Below are 18,515 nucleotides of genomic sequence, written 5' to 3'. Positions count from 1 at the left end.
ACTCTAAGTTTGATCTCATAATTATGAATCTGATCTCAGATTTCTGACTTTGATCTAAGAATTCTGACTTTAATCTCAGAATCTAATTTGATCTCAGATTTCTGACTTTAATCCTAGAATTCAAAAACAAAGGAAAGAAACAGGAAGGAGAATTATACGTATAATCACAATAAGTCCAAGAATTAATATTTTATAGTAAAATCTTGTCTTTACACAAGTTAACAGCGATCAAGTATAACAAAAAAAAAATCTACCTTTTTTTAAAGATATTCTTTACATGTCATATAATTCAAGCAAACATAAAAGTAGGTGTGGCCCAGTTTTCAGCCTGGATGGTTATCTGTAATGGCTCTTTATTTGACTGCTGACTGATTGATCAGATTGAAACTATGAGGTCTGTTTTTACTCTCCAGTCTCACCTCATCTTTCACCTACAGCCCTTTCTGATTGGCTCAATCACATGTGAACTAGCCAATCACTGACATACATCAGTCCCCAAATATTGATCCAAGTTCCTACTGATGTTTAGTGTTACCAGCCATGAAAAATCAATATCACTAACTCACACATTTTAACAAAGACGATGAAGATAGAATGGTTTATAAAAAGCCATGATAGAGGTTAGGGGTGCACGATAACTATCGGGCCGATAGTTACCGGCCCAATAACAGGAAATTATTACGTCATTCTTATCGGTCCAGTATCATTAAGACAAGCCCTGATAACATATATCAGCACGGCAGTGCTGGCATTTGTTTTCTTTCTCATGAGACTACACATCCCGAAACAGCAGGTGGCGCCGCAGTACACGACCTGCTATTACAGTAGTGATGTGTGATACCACTGATTTCCTTTCTGATCCGATACCAAGTAAATTCAGGCTGGTATCGCTGATACTGATCTGATACCGATTCTTTCCGTGAATTCTTAATCTTGTTTTGATTCAGCTATGTGAGTAGACTCTTAAAACAGCCTACACTAAAATTAAAGAATTAATAGTTTTCATTCACCTGCCATTATATATGAAAAGTTATGTGACTCATTGAAATTGCAAGTAAAATACATAATTTCATGAAAATAAAATAAATGTCATAATAACGGTGTAAGTTTGTCAGTACCTGCATTTTAAAATATTCCATTAACCATCAGTAAAAAGAAATGAGACTGAAAATAGCACAAGTATTTTATAGATACAATGTTATTATCTGTCTTATTTATAAAATGTTTTTCATTTGTATCTGTTTTTTAAAGCCCACAATGGCTGTTTTATTGCAAGAATTATGCATATTTTAGTAAGACCTAGCCTATGTAATCCACCTTAAATGTTTTACTTTACAGGTGACCTTACCTGACTAAATCTAGGCCTACTGAACAGATGTGAGCTGATCTCAGGGACATAGATTTTACTCCAAGCTGAACTCATGCAGCTGTTTATTGTGGCATTTCTTAATTTCATTACTGATTTAATAACCATATTTATTAATGAACATTTGAATAGAATAGGATTCCGTTGTTTGATCATTAAAACAAAACCTAAGTCTGGTAGTCAGACTACTACTTTCCATTGTGTTCCTGATAATGGTAAACCATACATTTGTTCACAGTTATTAAAATATCGATATTTTCACATGAGAATCGATTCTAGAACATAAATCTCTGGTATTGGAAGGATCGATATTTCAGTATCGATCCGCACATCACTATATTAAAGTACCAAAGAAGAGAAAATAGCAGCCCCTGTGCTAAAATGCTAACAACACGGTGGCGTTTTTCAGTATTTACGGGGAGGTTAACACGACCGTGTGTGTAGAAAATGTTTAAGTGAACTATAATAACAGTTATAAAGTCAGAATAGTTCTTTGTTTTTTGAAAAACGTGAGTGATATTAGTTAAAATTAGTTATAAATATCTTTGCTCACTACATATTAACCCCTTCTTACCCCTAGATGTGCATAAACACATCAAATAAACTTCTTTTGTTAAATCAACAATTGAAAAAAATATATCTGTTATTATCGTTTATCGGCCATCAGGAGTAGGAAATTATCGGTTATCAGTATCGGTTCAGAAAAATAGTTATCATGCATCACTGATAGAGGTTTTTAATACATGATAATCTCAACACTCACAACAGCATGTTAAACTAAGAATAAGGATTATAAAATGACTGTCAAATTTCCATTACAGCGAAGTTTGTCACTTTTTTTTGTTGTATTTCTGAAATGTTTTTTAGTTTTCCCATAAAGTCTGTTTTTTTTTTAATTCTTATAAATAAACAACAAAAGCAAAAATCCTTTGGAATATCAGTGAAAATACCTCTAAAACACTTAGATTCACTATTTCTTCTCCTTCAGTTCATTCAAATACAGACAGCATTTAGATGTCTTTGTGGCCCTGATTATCATCCATAACATGGATCATTAGGGGCCTGATGAGCTGTAAGGGCCTTTCATTAGTAAATCTTTCCATGTCCCATCAGGCCTTGCTGCTGGATGATCGCTGAACCTCGGTCACCACCGTGGACACGGCTGAGAGCGGCGTGGAGTAGGTGGATGCCATGTTCTGTAGACCGAGCATAAAACAACGCCAGGTGAACCGCAGCGCCTTTCCCACGTTCTGTAAGAAAAAAACACGTGGGCAAAAAACAAATAGAGTCAGAGAAAAATACAGTTAGAGAAATAAAACAGTCTGAAAAAAATACATGAGGCAAAAAAAAAAAAGTCAGAGAAAAAAGAGTCAGGAAAAAAAACATGAAGCAAATAAAACATGAGGCAAATGAATTTGAGAATGTGAGGCATAAAAATCAAAGTTCCTTAACATTCTATCCGCTTATCAAACTCAAACTTTGTTTCTACGGTCAAACTTTGTTTCTACGGTCAAACTTTGTTTCTACAGTCAAACTTTGTTTCGAGGATCAAACTTTGTTTCGAGGATCAAACTTTGTTTCTACAGTCAAACTTTGTTTCTACGGTCAAACTTTGTTTCTACGGTCAAACTTTGTTTCTACGGTCAAACTTTGTTTCTACAGTCAAACTTTGTTTCTACAGTCAAACTTTGTTTCTACAGTCAAACTTTATTTCTTTGGTCAAAGTTTGTTTCTATGGTCAAACTTTGTTTCTATGGTCAAACTTTGTTTCTACAGTCAAACTTTGTTTCTACAGTCAAACTTTATTTCTTTGGTCAAAGTTTGTTTCTATGGTCAAACTTTGTTTCTACAGTCAAACTTTGTTTCTACAGTCAAACTTTATTTCTTTGGTCAAAGTTTGTTTCTATGGTCAAACTTTGTTTTTATGGTCAAACTTTGTTTCTATGATAAACCTTTTTTTTTTACATTCAAACTTTGTTTTTACAGTCAAACTTTATTCCTATGGTCAAACTTTGTTGCTAGCATCAAACGTTGTTGCTAGCATAAAACTTTATTTCTATGGTCAAATTTTGTTTCTACAGTCAAACTTTGTTTCCACGGTCAAACTTTGTTTTTATGGTCAAACTTTGTTCTACAGTCAAACATTGTTTTTATGGTCAAACTTTGTTTCTACAGTCAAATTTTGTTTCTACGGTCAAACTTTGTTTCTATGGTCAAACTTTGTTTCTATGGTCAAACTTTGTTTCTATGGTCAAACTTTGTTTCTACAGTCAAATTTTGTTTCTACGGTCAAACTTTGTTTCTATGGTCAAACTTTGTTTCTACAGTCAAACTTTGTTGCTAGCATCAAACTATTTCTATGGTCAAACTTTGTTTCTATGGTCAAACTTTGTTTCTACAGTCAAACCTTGTTTCTACAGTAAAACTTTGTTTCTACAGTCAAACTTTGTTTCTATAGTAAAACTTTGTTTCTATGGTCGAATGTTGTTTCTATTTTATAACTTTGTTTCCTTAGTGAAACTTTGTTTCTATTTCCAAACTTTGTTTCTATTTTCAAACTTTGTTTCTATGGTCAAACTTTGTTTCTACAGTGAAACTTATTTTCTACAGTCAAACTTTGTTTCTGCCGTCAAATTTTGTTGCCAACATCAAACTTTTTTGCTACGGTCAAACTTTGCTTCTATGGTCAAACTTTGTTGCTAGGATCAAACTTTGTTTCTATGTTCAAACTTTGTTTCTATGGTCAAACTTTGTTTCTACAGTCAAACTTTGTTTCTACAGTCAAACTTTGTTTCTGCGGTCATATTTTGTTGCTAGCATCAAACTTTTTTGCTAGTGTCAAACTTTGTGTCTATGGTCAAACTTTGTTTCTATGTTCAAACTTTGTTTCTACGGTCAAACTTTGTTTCTACAGTCAAACTTTATTTCTACAGTCAAACTTTGTTTCTACAGTCAAACTTTGTTTCTATGGTCAAACTTTGTTTTTATAGTCAAACTTTATTTCTACAGTCAAACTTTAATTCTATGGTCAAACTTTGTTTCTATTTTCAAACTTTATTTCTACAGTCAAACTTTGTTTCTATGGTCAATCTTTATTTCTACAGTCAAACTTTGTTTCTACAGTCAAACTTAGGTTCTACAGTCAAACTTTGTTTCTATGGTCAATCTTTATTTCTACAGTCAAACTTTGTTTCTACAGTCAAACTTAGGTTCTACAGTCAAACTTTGTTTCTATGGTCAATATTTCTATATTCTTTCAATCTTTGTGTCTAGTCAGAAAATTAGGTTCTACAGTCAAACTTTGTTTCTGCGGTCATATTTTGTTGCTAGCATCAATCTTTTTTGCTAGTGTCAAACTTTGTTTCTACAGTCAAACTTTGTTTCTACAGTTTAACTTTGTTTCTACAGTCAAACTTTATTTCTACGGTCAAACTTTGTTTCTACAGTCAAACTTTGTTTCTACAGTCAAACTTTATTTCTTTGGTCAAAGTTTGTTTCTATGGTCAAACTTTGTTTCTATGGTCAAACTTTGTTTCTACAGTCAAACTTTGTTTCTACAGTCAAACTTTATTTCTTTGGTCAAAGTTTGTTTCTATGGTCAAACTTTGTTTCTACAGTCAAACTTTGTTTCTACAGTCAAACTTTATTTCTTTGGTCAAAGTTTGTTTCTATGGTCAAACTTTGTTTTTATGGTCAAACTTTGTTTCTATGATAAACCTTTTTTTTTTACATTCAAACTTTGTTTTTACAGTCAAACTTTATTTCTATGGTCAAACTTTGTTGCTAGCATCAAACGTTGTTGCTAGCATAAAACTTTGTTTCTATGGTCAAACTTTGTTTCTATGGTCAAACTTTGTTTCTACAGTCAAACTTTGTTTCTACAGTCAAACTTTATTTCTTTGGTCAAAGTTTGTTTCTATGGTCAAACTTTGTTTCTACAGTCAAACTTTGTTTCTACAGTCAAACTTTATTTCTTTGGTCAAAGTTTGTTTCTATGGTCAAACTTTGTTTTTATGGTCAAACTTTGTTTCTATGATAAACCTTTTTTTTTTACATTCAAACTTTGTTTTTACAGTCAAACTTTATTCCTATGGTCAAACTTTGTTGCTAGCATCAAACGTTGTTGCTAGCATAAAACTTTATTTCTATGGTCAAATTTTGTTTCTACAGTCAAACTTTGTTTCTACAGTCAAATTTTGTTTCCACGGTCAAACTTTGTTTTTATGGTCAAACTTTGTTCTACAGTCAAACATTGTTTTTATGGTCAAACTTTGTTTCTACAGTCAAATTTTGTTTCTACGGTCCAACTTTGTTTCTATGGTCAAACTTTGTTTCTATGGTCAAACTTTGTTTCTACAGTCAAATTTTGTTTCTACGGTCAAACTTTGTTTCTATGGTCAAACTTTGTTTCTACAGTCAAACTTTGTTGCTAGCATCAAACTATTTCTATGGTCAAACTTTGTTTCTATGGTCAAACTTTGTTTCTACAGTCAAACCTTGTTTCTACAGTAAAACTTTGTTTCTATGGTCAAACTTTGTTTCTATAGTAAAACTTTGTTTCTATGGTCGAATGTTGTTTCTATTTTATAACTTTGTTTCCTTAGTGAAACTTTGTTTCTATTTCCAAAATTTGTTTCTATTTTCAAACTTTGTTTCTATGGTCAAACTTTGTTTCTACAGTGAAACTTATTTTCTACAGTCAAACTTTGTTTCTGCCGTCAAATTTTGTTGCCAACATCAAACTTTTTTGCTACGGTCAAACTTTGCTTCTATGGTCAAACTTTGTTGCTAGGATCAAACTTTGTTTCTATGTTCAAACTTTGTTTCTATGGTCAAACTTTGTTTCTACAGTCAAACTTTGTTTCTACAGTCAAACTTTGTTTCTGCGGTCATATTTTGTTGCTAGCATCAAACTTTTTTGCTAGTGTCAAACTTTGTTTCTATGGTCAAACTTTGTTTCTATGTTCAAACTTTGTTTCTACAGTCAAACTTTATTTCTACAGTCAAACTTTGTTTCTACAGTCAAACTTAGTTTCTACAGTCAAACTTTGTTTCTACGGTCATATTTTGTTGCTAGCATCAAACTTTTTTTCTAGTGTCAAACTTTGTTTCTATGGTCAAACTTTGTTTTTATAGTCAAACTTTATTTCTACAGTCAAACTTTAATTCTATGGTCAAACTTTGTTTCTATTTTCAAACTTTATTTCTACAGTCAAACTTTGTTTCTATGGTCAATCTTTATTTCTACAGTCAAACTTTGTTTCTACAGTCAAACTTAGGTTCTACAGTCAAACTTTGTTTCTATGGTCAATCTTTATTTCTACAGTCAAACTTTGTTTCTACAGTCAAACTTAGGTTCTACAGTCAAACTTTGTTTCTATGGTCAATCTTTATTTCTACAGTCAAACTTTGTTTCTACAGTCAAACTTAGGTTCTACAGTCAAACTTTGTTTCTGCGGTCATATTTTGTTGCTAGCATCAATCTTTTTTGCTAGTGTCAAACTTTGTTTCTACAGTCAAACTTTGTTTCTACAGTTTAACTTTGTTTCTACAGTCAAACTTTATTTCTACGGTCAAACTTTGTTTCTACAGTCAAACTTTGTTTCTACAGTCAAACTTTATTTCTTTGGTCAAAGTTTGTTTCTATGGTCAAACTTTGTTTCTATGGTCAAACTTTGTTTCTACAGTCAAACTTTGTTTCTACAGTCAAACTTTGTTTCTACAGTCAAACTTTATTTCTTTGGTCAAACTTTGTTTCTATGGTCAAACTTTGTTTCTACAGTCAAACTTTGTTTCTACAGTCAAACTTTATTTCTTTGGTCAAAGTTTGTTTCTATGGTCAAACTTTGTTTCTACAGTCAAACCTTGTTTCTACAGTCAAATTTTGTTTCCACGGTCAAACTTTGTTTTTATGGTCAAACTTTGTTCTACAGTCAAACATTGTTTTTATGGTCAAACTTTGTTTCTACAGTCAAATTTTGTTTCTACGGTCAAACTTTGTTTCTATGGTCAAACTTTGTTTCTATGGTCAAACTTTGTTTCTACAGTCAAATTTTGTTTCTACGGTCAAACTTTGTTTCTATGGTCAAACTTTGTTTCTACAGTCAAACTTTGTTGCTAGCATCAAACTATTTCTATGGTCAAACTTTGTTTCTATGGTCAAACTTTGTTTCTACAGTCAAACCTTGTTTCTACAGTAAAACTTTGTTTCTATGGTCAAACTTTGTTTCTATAGTAAAACTTTGTTTCTATGGTCGAATGTTGTTTCTATTTTATAACTTTGTTTCCTTAGTGAAACTTTGTTTCTATTTCCAAACTTTGTTTCTATTTTCAAACTTTGTTTCTATGGTCAAACTTTGTTTCTACAGTGAAACTTATTTTCTACAGTCAAACTTTGTTTCTGCCGTCAAATTTTGTTGCCAACATCAAACTTTTTTGCTACGGTCAAACTTTGCTTCTATGGTCAAACTTTGTTGCTAGGATCAAACTTTGTTTCTATGTTCAAACTTTGTTTCTATGGTCAAACTTTGTTTCTACAGTCAAACTTTGTTTCTACAGTCAAACTTTGTTTCTGCGGTCATATTTTGTTGCTAGCATCAAACTTTTTTGCTAGTGTCAAACTTTGTGTCTATGGTCAAACTTTGTTTCTATGTTCAAACTTTGTTTCTACGGTCAAACTTTGTTTCTACAGTCAAACTTTATTTCTACAGTCAAACTTTGTTTCTACAGTCAAACTTTGTTTCTATGGTCAAACTTTGTTTTTATAGTCAAACTTTATTTCTACAGTCAAACTTTAATTCTATGGTCAAACTTTGTTTCTATTTTCAAACTTTATTTCTACAGTCAAACTTTGTTTCTATGGTCAATCTTTATTTCTACAGTCAAACTTTGTTTCTACAGTCAAACTTAGGTTCTACAGTCAAACTTTGTTTCTATGGTCAATCTTTATTTCTACAGTCAAACTTTGTTTCTACAGTCAAACTTAGGTTCTACAGTCAAACTTTGTTTCTATGGTCAATCTTTATTTCTACAGTCAAACTTTGTTTCTACAGTCAAACTTAGGTTCTACAGTCAAACTTTGTTTCTGCGGTCATATTTTGTTGCTAGCATCAATCTTTTTTGCTAGTGTCAAACTTTGTTTCTACAGTCAAACTTTGTTTCTACAGTTTAACTTTGTTTCTACAGTCAAACTTTATTTCTACGGTCAAACTTTGTTTCTACAGTCAAACTTTGTTTCTACAGTCAAACTTTATTTCTTTGGTCAAAGTTTGTTTCTATGGTCAAACTTTGTTTCTACAGTCAAACTTTGTTTCTACAGTCAAACTTTATTTCTTTGGTCAAAGTTTGTTTCTATGGTCAAACTTTGTTTCTACAGTCAAACTTTGTTTCTACAGTCAAACTTTATTTCTTTGGTCAAAGTTTGTTTCTATGGTCAAACTTTGTTTTTATGGTCAAACTTTGTTTCTATGATAAACCCTCAAACTTTGTTTTTACAGTCAAACTTTATTTCTATGGTCAAACTTTGTTGCTAGCATCAAACGTTGTTGCTAGCATAAAACTTTGTTTCTATGGTCAAACTTTGTTTCTATGGTCAAACTTTGTTTCTACAGTCAAACTTTGTTTCTACAGTCAAACTTTATTTCTTTGGTCAAAGTTTGTTTCTATGGTCAAACTTTGTTTCTACAGTCAAACTTTGTTTCTACAGTCAAACTTTATTTCTTTGGTCAAAGTTTGTTTCTATGGTCAAACTTTGTTTTTATGGTCAAACTTTGTTTCTATGATAAACCTTTTTTTTTTACATTCAAACTTTGTTTTACAGTCAAACTTTATTCCTATGGTCAAACTTTGTTGCTAGCATCAAGCGTTGTTGCTAGCTTTATTTCTATGGTCAAATTTTGTTTCTACAGTCAAACTTTGTTTCTACAGTCAAATTTTGTTTCCACGGTCAAACTTTGTTTTTATGGTCAAACTTTGTTCTACAGTCAAACATTGTTTTTATGGTCAAACTTTGTTTCTACAGTCAAATTTTGTTTCTACGGTCCAACTTTGTTTCTATGGTCAAACTTTGTTTCTATGGTCAAACTTTGTTTCTACAGTCAAATTTTGTTTCTACGGTCAAACTTTGTTTCTATGGTCAAACTTTGTTTCTACAGTCAAACTTTGTTGCTAGCATCAAACTATTTCTATGGTCAAACTTTGTTTCTATGGTCAAACTTTGTTTCTACAGTCAAACCTTGTTTCTACAGTAAAACTTTGTTTCTATGGTCAAACTTTGTTTCTATAGTAAAACTTTGTTTCTATGGTCAGAATGTTGTTTCTATTTTATAACTTTGTTTCCTTAGTGAAACTTTGTTTCTATTTCCAAACTTTGTTTCTATTTTCAAACTTTGTTTCTATGGTCAAACTTTGTTTCTACAGTGAAACTTATTTTCTACAGTCAAACTTTGTTTCTGCCGTCAAATTTTGTTGCCAACATCAAACTTTTTTGCTACGGTCAAACTTTGCTTCTATGGTCAAACTTTGTTGCTAGGATCAAACTTTGTTTCTATGTTCAAACTTTGTTTCTATGGTCAAACTTTGTTTCTACAGTCAAACTTTGTTTCTACAGTCAAACTTTGTTTCTGCGGTCATATTTTGTTGCTAGCATCAAACTTTTTTGCTAGTGTCAAACTTTGTTTCTATGGTCAAACTTTGTTTCTATGTTCAAACTTTGTTTCTACAGTCAAACTTTATTTCTACAGTCAAACTTTGTTTCTACAGTCAAACTTAGTTTCTACAGTCAAACTTTGTTTCTACGGTCATATTTTGTTGCTAGCATCAAACTTTTTTTCTAGTGTCAAACTTTGTTTCTATGGTCAAACTTTGTTTTTATAGTCAAACTTTATTTCTACAGTCAAACTTTAATTCTATGGTCAAACTTTGTTTCTATTTTCAAACTTTATTTCTACAGTCAAACTTTGTTTCTACAGTCAAACTTTGTTTACAGGATCAAACTTTGTTTCTACAGTCAAACTTTGTTCTACAGTCAAACTTTGTTTCTATGGTCAAACTTTGTTTCTACAGTCAAACTTTGGTTCTACAGTCAAACTTTGTTTCTATGGTCAATCTTTATTTCTACAGTCAAACTTTGTTTCTACAGTCAAACTTAGGTTCTACAGTCAAACTTTGTTTCTTTGGTCATATTTTGTTGCTAGCATCAATCTTTTTTCTAGTGTCAAACTTTGTTTCTACAGTCAAACTAACTTTGTTTCTACAGTCAAACTTTATTTCTCTGGTCAAACTTTGTTTCTACAGTCAAACTTTGTTTCTACAGTCAAACTTTATTTCTTTGGTCAAAGTTTGTTTCTATGGTCAAAGTTTGTTTCTATGGTCATACTTTGTTTCTACAGTCAAAAGTTGTTTATACAGTCAAACTTTGTTTCTACAGTCAAACTTTATTTCTTTACAGTCAAACTTTGTTTCTATGGTCAAACTTTGTTTCTAGCAGTCAAACTTTGTTTCTACAGTCAAACTTTATTTCTTTGGTCAAAAACTTTGTTTCTATGGTCAAATTTTGTTTCTACAGTCAAACTTTGTTTCTACAGTCAAATTTTGTTTCCACGGTCAAACTTTGTTTTTATGGTCAAACTTTGTTCTACAGTCAAACATTGTTTTTATGGTCAAACTTTGTTTCTACAGTCAAATTTTGTTTCTACGGTCAAACTTTGTTTCTATGGTCAAACTTTGTTTCTATGGTCAAACTTTGTTTCTACAGTCAAATTTTGTTTCTACGGTCAAACTTTGTTTCTATGGTCAAACTTTGTTTCTACAGTCAAACTTTGTTGCTAGCATCAAACTATTTCTATGGTCAAACTTTGTTTCTATGGTCAAACTTTGTTTCTACAGTCAAACCTTGTTTCTACAGTAAAACTTTGTTTCTATGGTCAAACTTTGTTTCTATAGTAAAACTTTGTTTCTATGGTCGAATGTTGTTTCTATTTTATAACTTTGTTTCCTTAGTGAAACTTTGTTTCTATTTCCAAACTTTGTTTCTATTTTCAAACTTTGTTTCTATGGTCAAACTTTGTTTCTACAGTGAAACTTATTTTCTACAGTCAAACTTTGTTTCTGCCGTCAAATTTTGTTGCCAACATCAAACTTTTTTGCTACGGTCAAACTTTGCTTCTATGGTCAAACTTTGTTGCTAGGATCAAACTTTGTTTCTACAGTCAAACTTTATTTCTACGGTCAAACTTTGTTTCTACAGTCAAACTTTGTTTCTACAGTCAAACTTTGTTTCTGCGGTCATATTTTGTTGCTAGCATCAAACTTTTTTGCTAGTGTCAAACTTTGTTTCTATGGTCAAACTTTGTTTCTATGTTCAAACTTTGTTTCTACGGTCAAACTTTGTTTCTACAGTCAAACTTTATTTCTACAGTCAAACTTTGTTTCTACAGTCAAACTTAGTTTCTACAGTCAAACTTTGTTTCTACGGTCATATTTTGTTGCTAGCATCAAACTTTTTTTCTAGTGTCAAACTTTGTTTCTATGGTCAAACTTTGTTTTTATAGTCAAACTTTATTTCTACAGTCAAACTTTAATTCTATGGTCAAACTTTGTTTCTATTTTCAAACTTTATTTCTACAGTCAAACTTTGTTTCTATGGTCAATCTTTATTTCTACAGTCAAACTTTGTTTCTACAGTCAAACTTAGGTTCTACAGTCAAACTTTGTTTCTATGGTCAATCTTTATTTCTACAGTCAAACTTTGTTTCTACAGTCAAACTTAGGTTCTACAGTCAAACTTTGTTTCTATGGTCAATCTTTATTTCTACAGTCAAACTTTGTTTCTACAGTCAAACTTAGGTTCTACAGTCAAACTTTGTTTCTGCGGTCATATTTTGTTGCTAGCATCAATCTTTTTTGCTAGTGTCAAACTTTGTTTCTACAGTCAAACTTTGTTTCTACAGTTTAACTTTGTTTCTACAGTCAAACTTTATTTCTACAGTCAAACTTTGTTTCTACAGTCAAACTTTATTTCTTTGGTCAAAGTTTGTTTCTATGGTCAAACTTTGTTTCTATGGTCAAACTTTGTTTCTACAGTCAAACTTTGTTTCTACAGTCAAACTTTATTTCTTTGGTCAAAGTTTGTTTCTATGGTCAAACTTTGTTTCTACAGTCAAACTTTATTTCTTTGGTCAAAGTTTGTTTCTATGGTCAAACTTTGTTTTTATGGTCAAACTTTGTTTCTATGATAAACCTTTTTTTTTTACATTCAAACTTTGTTTTTACAGTCAAACTTTATTTCTATGGTCAAACTTTGTTGCTAGCATCAAACGTTGTTGCTAGCATAAAACTTTGTTTCTATGGTCAAATTTTGTTTCTACAGTCAAACTTTGTTTCTACAGTCAAATTTTGTTTCCACGGTCAAACTTTGTTTTTATGGTCAAACTTTGTTCTACAGTCAAACATTGTTTTTATGGTCAAACTTTGTTTCTACAGTCAAATTTTGTTTCTACGGTCAAACTTTGTTTCTATGGTCAAACTTTGTTTCTATGGTCAAACTTTGTTTCTATGGTCAAACTTTGTTTCTACAGTCAAATTTTGTTTCTACGGTCAAACTTTGTTTCTATGGTCAAACTTTGTTTCTACAGTCAAACTTTGTTGCTAGCATCAAACTATTTCTATGGTCAAACTTTGTTTCTATGGTCAAACTTTGTTTCTACAGTCAAACCTTGTTTCTACAGTAAAACTTTGTTTCTATGGTCAAACTTTGTTTCTATAGTAAAACTTTGTTTCTATGGTCGAATGTTGTTTCTATTTTATAACTTTGTTTCCTTAGTGAAACTTTGTTTCTATTTCCAAACTTTGTTTCTATTTTCAAACTTTGTTTCTATGGTCAAACTTTGTTTCTACAGTGAAACTTATTTTCTACAGTCAAACTTTGTTTCTGCCGTCAAATTTTGTTGCCAACATCAAACTTTTTTGCTACGGTCAAACTTTGCTTCTATGGTCAAACTTTGTTGCTAGGATCAAACTTTGTTTCTATGTTCAAACTTTGTTTCTATGGTCAAACTTTGTTTCTACAGTCAAACTTTGTTTCTACAGTCAAACTTTGTTTGGTCATATTTTGTTGCTAGCATCAAACTTTTTTGCTAGTGTCAAACTTTGTTTCTATGGTCAAACTTTGTTTCTATGTTCAAACTTTGTTTCTACAGTCAAACTTTATTTCTACAGTCAAACTTTGTTTCTACAGTCAAACTTAGTTTCTACAGTCAAACTTTGTTTCTACGGTCATATTTTGTTGCTAGCATCAAACTTTTTTTCTAGTGTCAAATTTTGTTTCTATGGTCAAACTTTGTTTTTATAGTCAACCTTTATTTCTACAGTCAAACTTTAATTCTATGGTCAAACTTTGTTTCTATTTTCAAACTTTATTTCTACAGTCAAACTTTGTTTCTATAGTCAATCTTTATTTCTACAGTCAAACTTTGTTTCTACAGTCAAACTTAGGTTCTACAGTCAAACTTTGTTTCTGCGGTCATATTTTGTTGCTAGCATCAATCTTTTTTGCTAGTGTCAAACTTTGTTTCTACAGTCAAACTTTGTTTTTATGGTCAAACTTTGTTTCTATTTTCAAACTTTGTTTCTACAGTTTAACTTTGTTTCTACAGTCAAACTTTATTTCTACGGTCAAACTTTATTTCTTCAGTCAAACTTTGTTTCTATTTTCAAACTTTGTTTCTACAGTGAAACTTATTTTCTACAGTCAAACTTTGTTGCTGCGGTCAAATTTTGTTGCTAGCATCAAACTTTTTTGCTACGGTCAGACTTTGTTTCTATGGTTAAACTTTGTTTCTGTGGTCAAACTTTGTTTCTACAGTCAAACTTTGTTTCTACAGTCAAACTTTGTTTCTATGTTCAAACTTTATTTCTACGGTCAAACTTTATTTCTTTGGTCAAACTTTGTTTCTACAGTCAAACTTTGTTTCTATGTTCAAACTTTATTTCTACGGTCAAACTTTATTTCTTTGGTCAAACTTTGTTTCTACAGTCAAACTTTGTTTCTATGTTCAAACTTTATTTCTACGGTCAAACTTTATTTCTGTGGTCAAACTTTGTTTCTATGGTTAAACTTTGTTTCTACAGTCAAACTTTGTTTCTATGGTCAAACTTTGTTTCTACAGTCAAACTTTGTTTCTATGGTCAAACTTTGTTTCTACAGTCAAACCTTGTTTCTACGGTCAAACTTTGTTTCTATGGTCAAACTTTATTTCTACAGTCAAACTTTATTTCTACAGTCCAACTTTGTTTCTATGGTAAAACTTTTTTTTTAATGGTCAAACTTTGTTTCTACGGTAAAACTTTGTTTCTATGGTCAAACTTTATTTCTACAGTCAAACATTGTTTCTACGATCAAACTGTATTTCTACGGTCAAACTTTGTTTACGGTTAAGCTTTGTTTCTACAGTCAAACTTTGTTTCTATAGTCAAATTTTATTTCAACGGTCAAACATTGTTTCTATGGTCAAACTTTGTTTTTATAGTCAAACTTTATTTCTACAATCAAACTTTAATTATATGGTCAAACTTTGTTTCTATTTTCAAACTTTATTTCTACAGTCAAACTTTGTTTCTATGGTCAAGCTTTATTTCTACAGTCAAACTTTGTTTCTACAGTCAAACTTTGTTTCTATGGTCAAACTTTGTTTCTATTTTCAAACTTTGTTTCTACAGTCAAACTTTATTTCTACGGTCAAACTTTATTTCTACAGTCAAACTTTGTTTCTATGGTAAAACTTTTTTTTTGAATGGTCAAACTTTGTTTCTACAGTCAAACTTTGTTTCTATTTCCAAACTTTGTTTCTATTTTCAAACTTTGTTTCTATGGTCAAACTTTGTTTCTACAGTCAAACTTTGTTTTTATGGTTAAACTTTGTTTCTTTGGTCAAACTTTGTTTCTACAGTCAAACTTTGTTTTTATGGTTAAACTTTGTTTCTTTGGTCAAACTTTGTTTCTACAGTCAAACTTTGTTTTTATGGTTAAACTTTGTTTCTTTGGTCAAACTTTGTTTCTACAGTCAAACTTTGTTTTTATGGTTAAACTTTGTTTCTTTGGTCAAACTTTGTTTCTACAGTCAAACTTTGTTTTTATGGTTAAACTTTGTTTCTATGGTCAAACTTTGTTTTTATAGTCAAACTTTATTTCTACAGTCAAACTTTAATTCTATGGTCAAACTTTGTTTCTACAGTCAAACTTTGTTTCTATTTCCAAACTTTGTTTCTTTGGTCAAACTTTGTTTCTACAGTCAAACTTTGTTTTTATGGTTAAACTTTGTTTCTTTGGTCAAACTTTGTTTCTACAGTCAAACTTTGTTTTTATGGTTAAACTTTGTTTCTTTGGTCAAACTTTGTTTCTACAGTCAAACTTTGTTTTTATGGTTAAACTTTGTTTCTTTGGTCAAACTTTGTTTCTACAGTCAAACTTTGTTTTTATGGTTAAACTTTGTTTCTTTGGTCAAACTTTGTTTCTTTGGTCAAACTTTGTTTTTATGGTTAAACTTTGTTTTTATGGTTAAACTTTGTTTTTATAGTCAAACTTTATTTCTACAGTCAAACTTTAATTCTGTGGTCAAACTTTGTTTCTACAGTCAAACTTTATTTCTTCAGTCAAACTTTGTTTCTATTTTCAAACTTTGTTTCTACAGTCAAACTTTGTTTTTATGGTTAAACTTTGTTTCTATGGTCAAACTTTGTTTCTACAGTCAAACTTTGTTTTTATGGTTAAACTTTGTTTCTTTGGTCAAACTTTGTTTCTACAGTCAAACTTTGTTTTTATGGTTAAACTTTGTTTTTATGGTTAAACTTTGTTTCTTTGGTCAAACTTTGTTTCTACAGTCAAACTTTGTTTTTATGGTTAAACTTTGTTTCTTTGGTCAAACTTTGTTTCTACAGTCAAACTTTGTTTCTATGGTCAAACTTTGTTTCTACAGTCAAACTTTGTTTCTATGGTCAAACTTTGTTTCTACAGTCAAACTTTGTTTCTATGGTCAAGCTTTATTTCTACAGTCAAACTTTGTTTCTACGGTCAAGCTTTATTTCTACAGTCAAACTTTGTTTCTACAGTCAAACTTTATTTCTACGGTCAAACTTTGTTTCTACAGTCAAACTTTGTTTCTATTTTCAAACTTTGTTTCTACAGTCAAACTTTGTTTCTACAGTCAAACTTTATTTCTACGGTCAAACTTTATTTCTACAGTCAAACTTTGTTTCTATGGTAAAACTTTTTTTTTAATGGTCAAACTTTGTTTCTACAGTCAAACTTTGTTTCTATTTCCAAACTTTGTTTCTGTTTTCAAACTTTGTTTCTATTTTCAAACTTTGTTTCTATGGTCAAACTTTGTTTCTACAGTCAAACTTTGTTTCTATTTTCAAACTTTGCTCCTTTCTCTGTCGTGTTTATCGTCTGATAAGGTGCAGCAGCTCTCAAAAATCAGTCTAGGCCTGCTGAGTCAATGATTAACTGCAGAGTTTGAAAACGTCTCTTAAAGTCTGACATCGGCTGTCATGTTTACAACCTTCACTGTTCTCTACCTCAGACTGAAAGTTTCTCTCTCTTCTTCAGCTTCACCCACTTTTCCAACTGTTGCCAATGTTTTTGTGCAATTTATCCAGTACTGTCTGTCTCTGTTTTAGTTCAGATACATCTGTAGAACTGAAGAGCCCATGTCTGATGGACTGATTAGTCTCCTCAGTTCAGCCTGATCTTTAGATCTGGATCGTCACACTATCAGCATTATAAACAACAGATCTTGGTTTAAGTGCCGTTCTACCTCACAAGTTTTTTATTATCTTTTTGTTTAAGATTTATCACTTTCTATCACTTCCACAAGAGCTGGTATGATTCTATTTACTGACATAGCCATGAAATAAATCAACAAAACCAAAATAAACAGAATCCAAAGGTCGCCCACACCCCTCTCCTCTCTGGGTCAAAGGTCATCAGGCCACCCTACCTTCCTGTACTTCTTATACTTCTTCTTCTTCTTCCTCTTCTTTTCCTCCTTCCTCCTCCGTCTCTCCTCTGCTGTCTCCTCTCTCTCCTCCTCCTCTTCCTCCTCGATCAGCGGCTCGTATCGGTCTGGCAGCACGGCGAAATAAACCTCTTTGGATGTTTTCTGATGTTTCTTACCAACAGGAGGAGCGGCGTCCACCTCCTTCTCCTGCGCTCCCATGACCCCCTGGTTCCTCCTCGCTCCTCGTCGTCTGCCTTTCTCCTGCGTCTCCTCTGACCTCCTGGTTCAGGCAGGAGGACCTTTGGAGCAAGGAGGAGTCAGATTTTATGAGTAGCCTGAAGCAGACTCAGAAAGACTGACAGAGCTCAGGATCAGTAGAAGAATGTGGTGAGGATTTTAAGTTTGTTTTTACTCCAGTTTGACTCTCTGCTGTTTGTTTGACTGAACAAACACTAAAAATGGACCAGTAACACACTGGTTAAACAACAAGAACAGAAAAACTCGGATGAACAGCTGGGGGGCTTCTTTTTTAAACTGTCAGGAAAGTTTTAGTTTTTGCCTCTTTTAAACACTTTCTCCCACTTTTAACCTATTTCCAACACTTTTTTAAACCAATTTTGCCAATTTTAGCCCATCTCCCCGTAAATACAATGTCAAGATGATGTCATCCTTTAAAGTCTTCAAAACATTCTTTTCCCTGCCTTTGGTGGTATCAACCATTATTACCTATCAAACATTCCTTTCACAGCCTCTGATGATATCATCCTTTAAAGTCTGTAAAACATTCCCCCCTCTGCCTTTGATCATTTTCTCCTTTATTACCTATAAAATATTCCTTTCTCTGCCTTTGATCATGTCATCCTTTATTACCTATAAAACATTCCTTTCTCTGCCTTTGATCATGTCATCCTTTATTATCTATAAAACATTCCTTTCTCTGCCTTTGATCATGTCATCCTTTATTACATGTGAAACAATTCTCTCTCCACCTCTAATGATATCATCCTTGACAGTCTGTAAAACATTCCCTCCTCTGCCTTTGATCATGTCATCCTTTATTACCTTGAAACATTCCCCCCTCTGCCTTTGATCATGTCATCCTTTATTACCTTGAAACATTCCTCCCTCTTTCTTTGATCATGTCATTCTTTATT

At 31.9% G+C, this 18,515-nt stretch overlaps 1 protein-coding gene across 1 annotated transcript; it reads right to left on the bottom strand.

Moving 5' to 3' along the window:
• Positions 1-174: 174 nt before the first annotated feature.
• Positions 175-17,774, bottom strand: LOC121506360 (uncharacterized protein C1orf115-like). Its single transcript, XM_041782136.1, has 2 exons — positions 17,362-17,774; positions 175-2,616 (listed from the first exon to the last, which is right to left on the bottom strand). Exons 1-2 carry the CDS (start codon positions 17,578-17,580, stop codon positions 2,476-2,478), a joined length of 360 nt encoding a protein of 119 aa, XP_041638070.1. The 5' UTR covers positions 17,581-17,774; the 3' UTR covers positions 175-2,475.
• Between the last annotated feature and the right edge of the window lie 741 nt (positions 17,775-18,515).

This window comes from Cheilinus undulatus, linkage group 24 (genome assembly GCF_018320785.1).
Source record: "Cheilinus undulatus linkage group 24, ASM1832078v1, whole genome shotgun sequence".
In the NCBI taxonomy this organism is placed as follows: domain Eukaryota; kingdom Metazoa; phylum Chordata; class Actinopteri; order Labriformes; family Labridae; genus Cheilinus; species Cheilinus undulatus.
Note: the sequence above shows the minus strand (reverse complement) of the source record. Positions and strands in the feature narration are given on the sequence as shown.

What these genes read in the sequence shown, in the direction of transcription:
- LOC121506360 (XM_041782136.1), bottom strand. Translation starts at nt 17,580, where the DNA reads ATGGGAGCGCAGGAGAAGGAGGTGGACGCCGCTCCTCCTGTTGGTAAG. An exon ending in AGTATAAGAAGTACAGGAAG is followed by an intron (nt 2,617 to 17,361) that starts GTAGGGTGGCCT and finishes TTTTTCTTACAG; the next exon opens with AACGTGGGAAAGGCGCTGCG.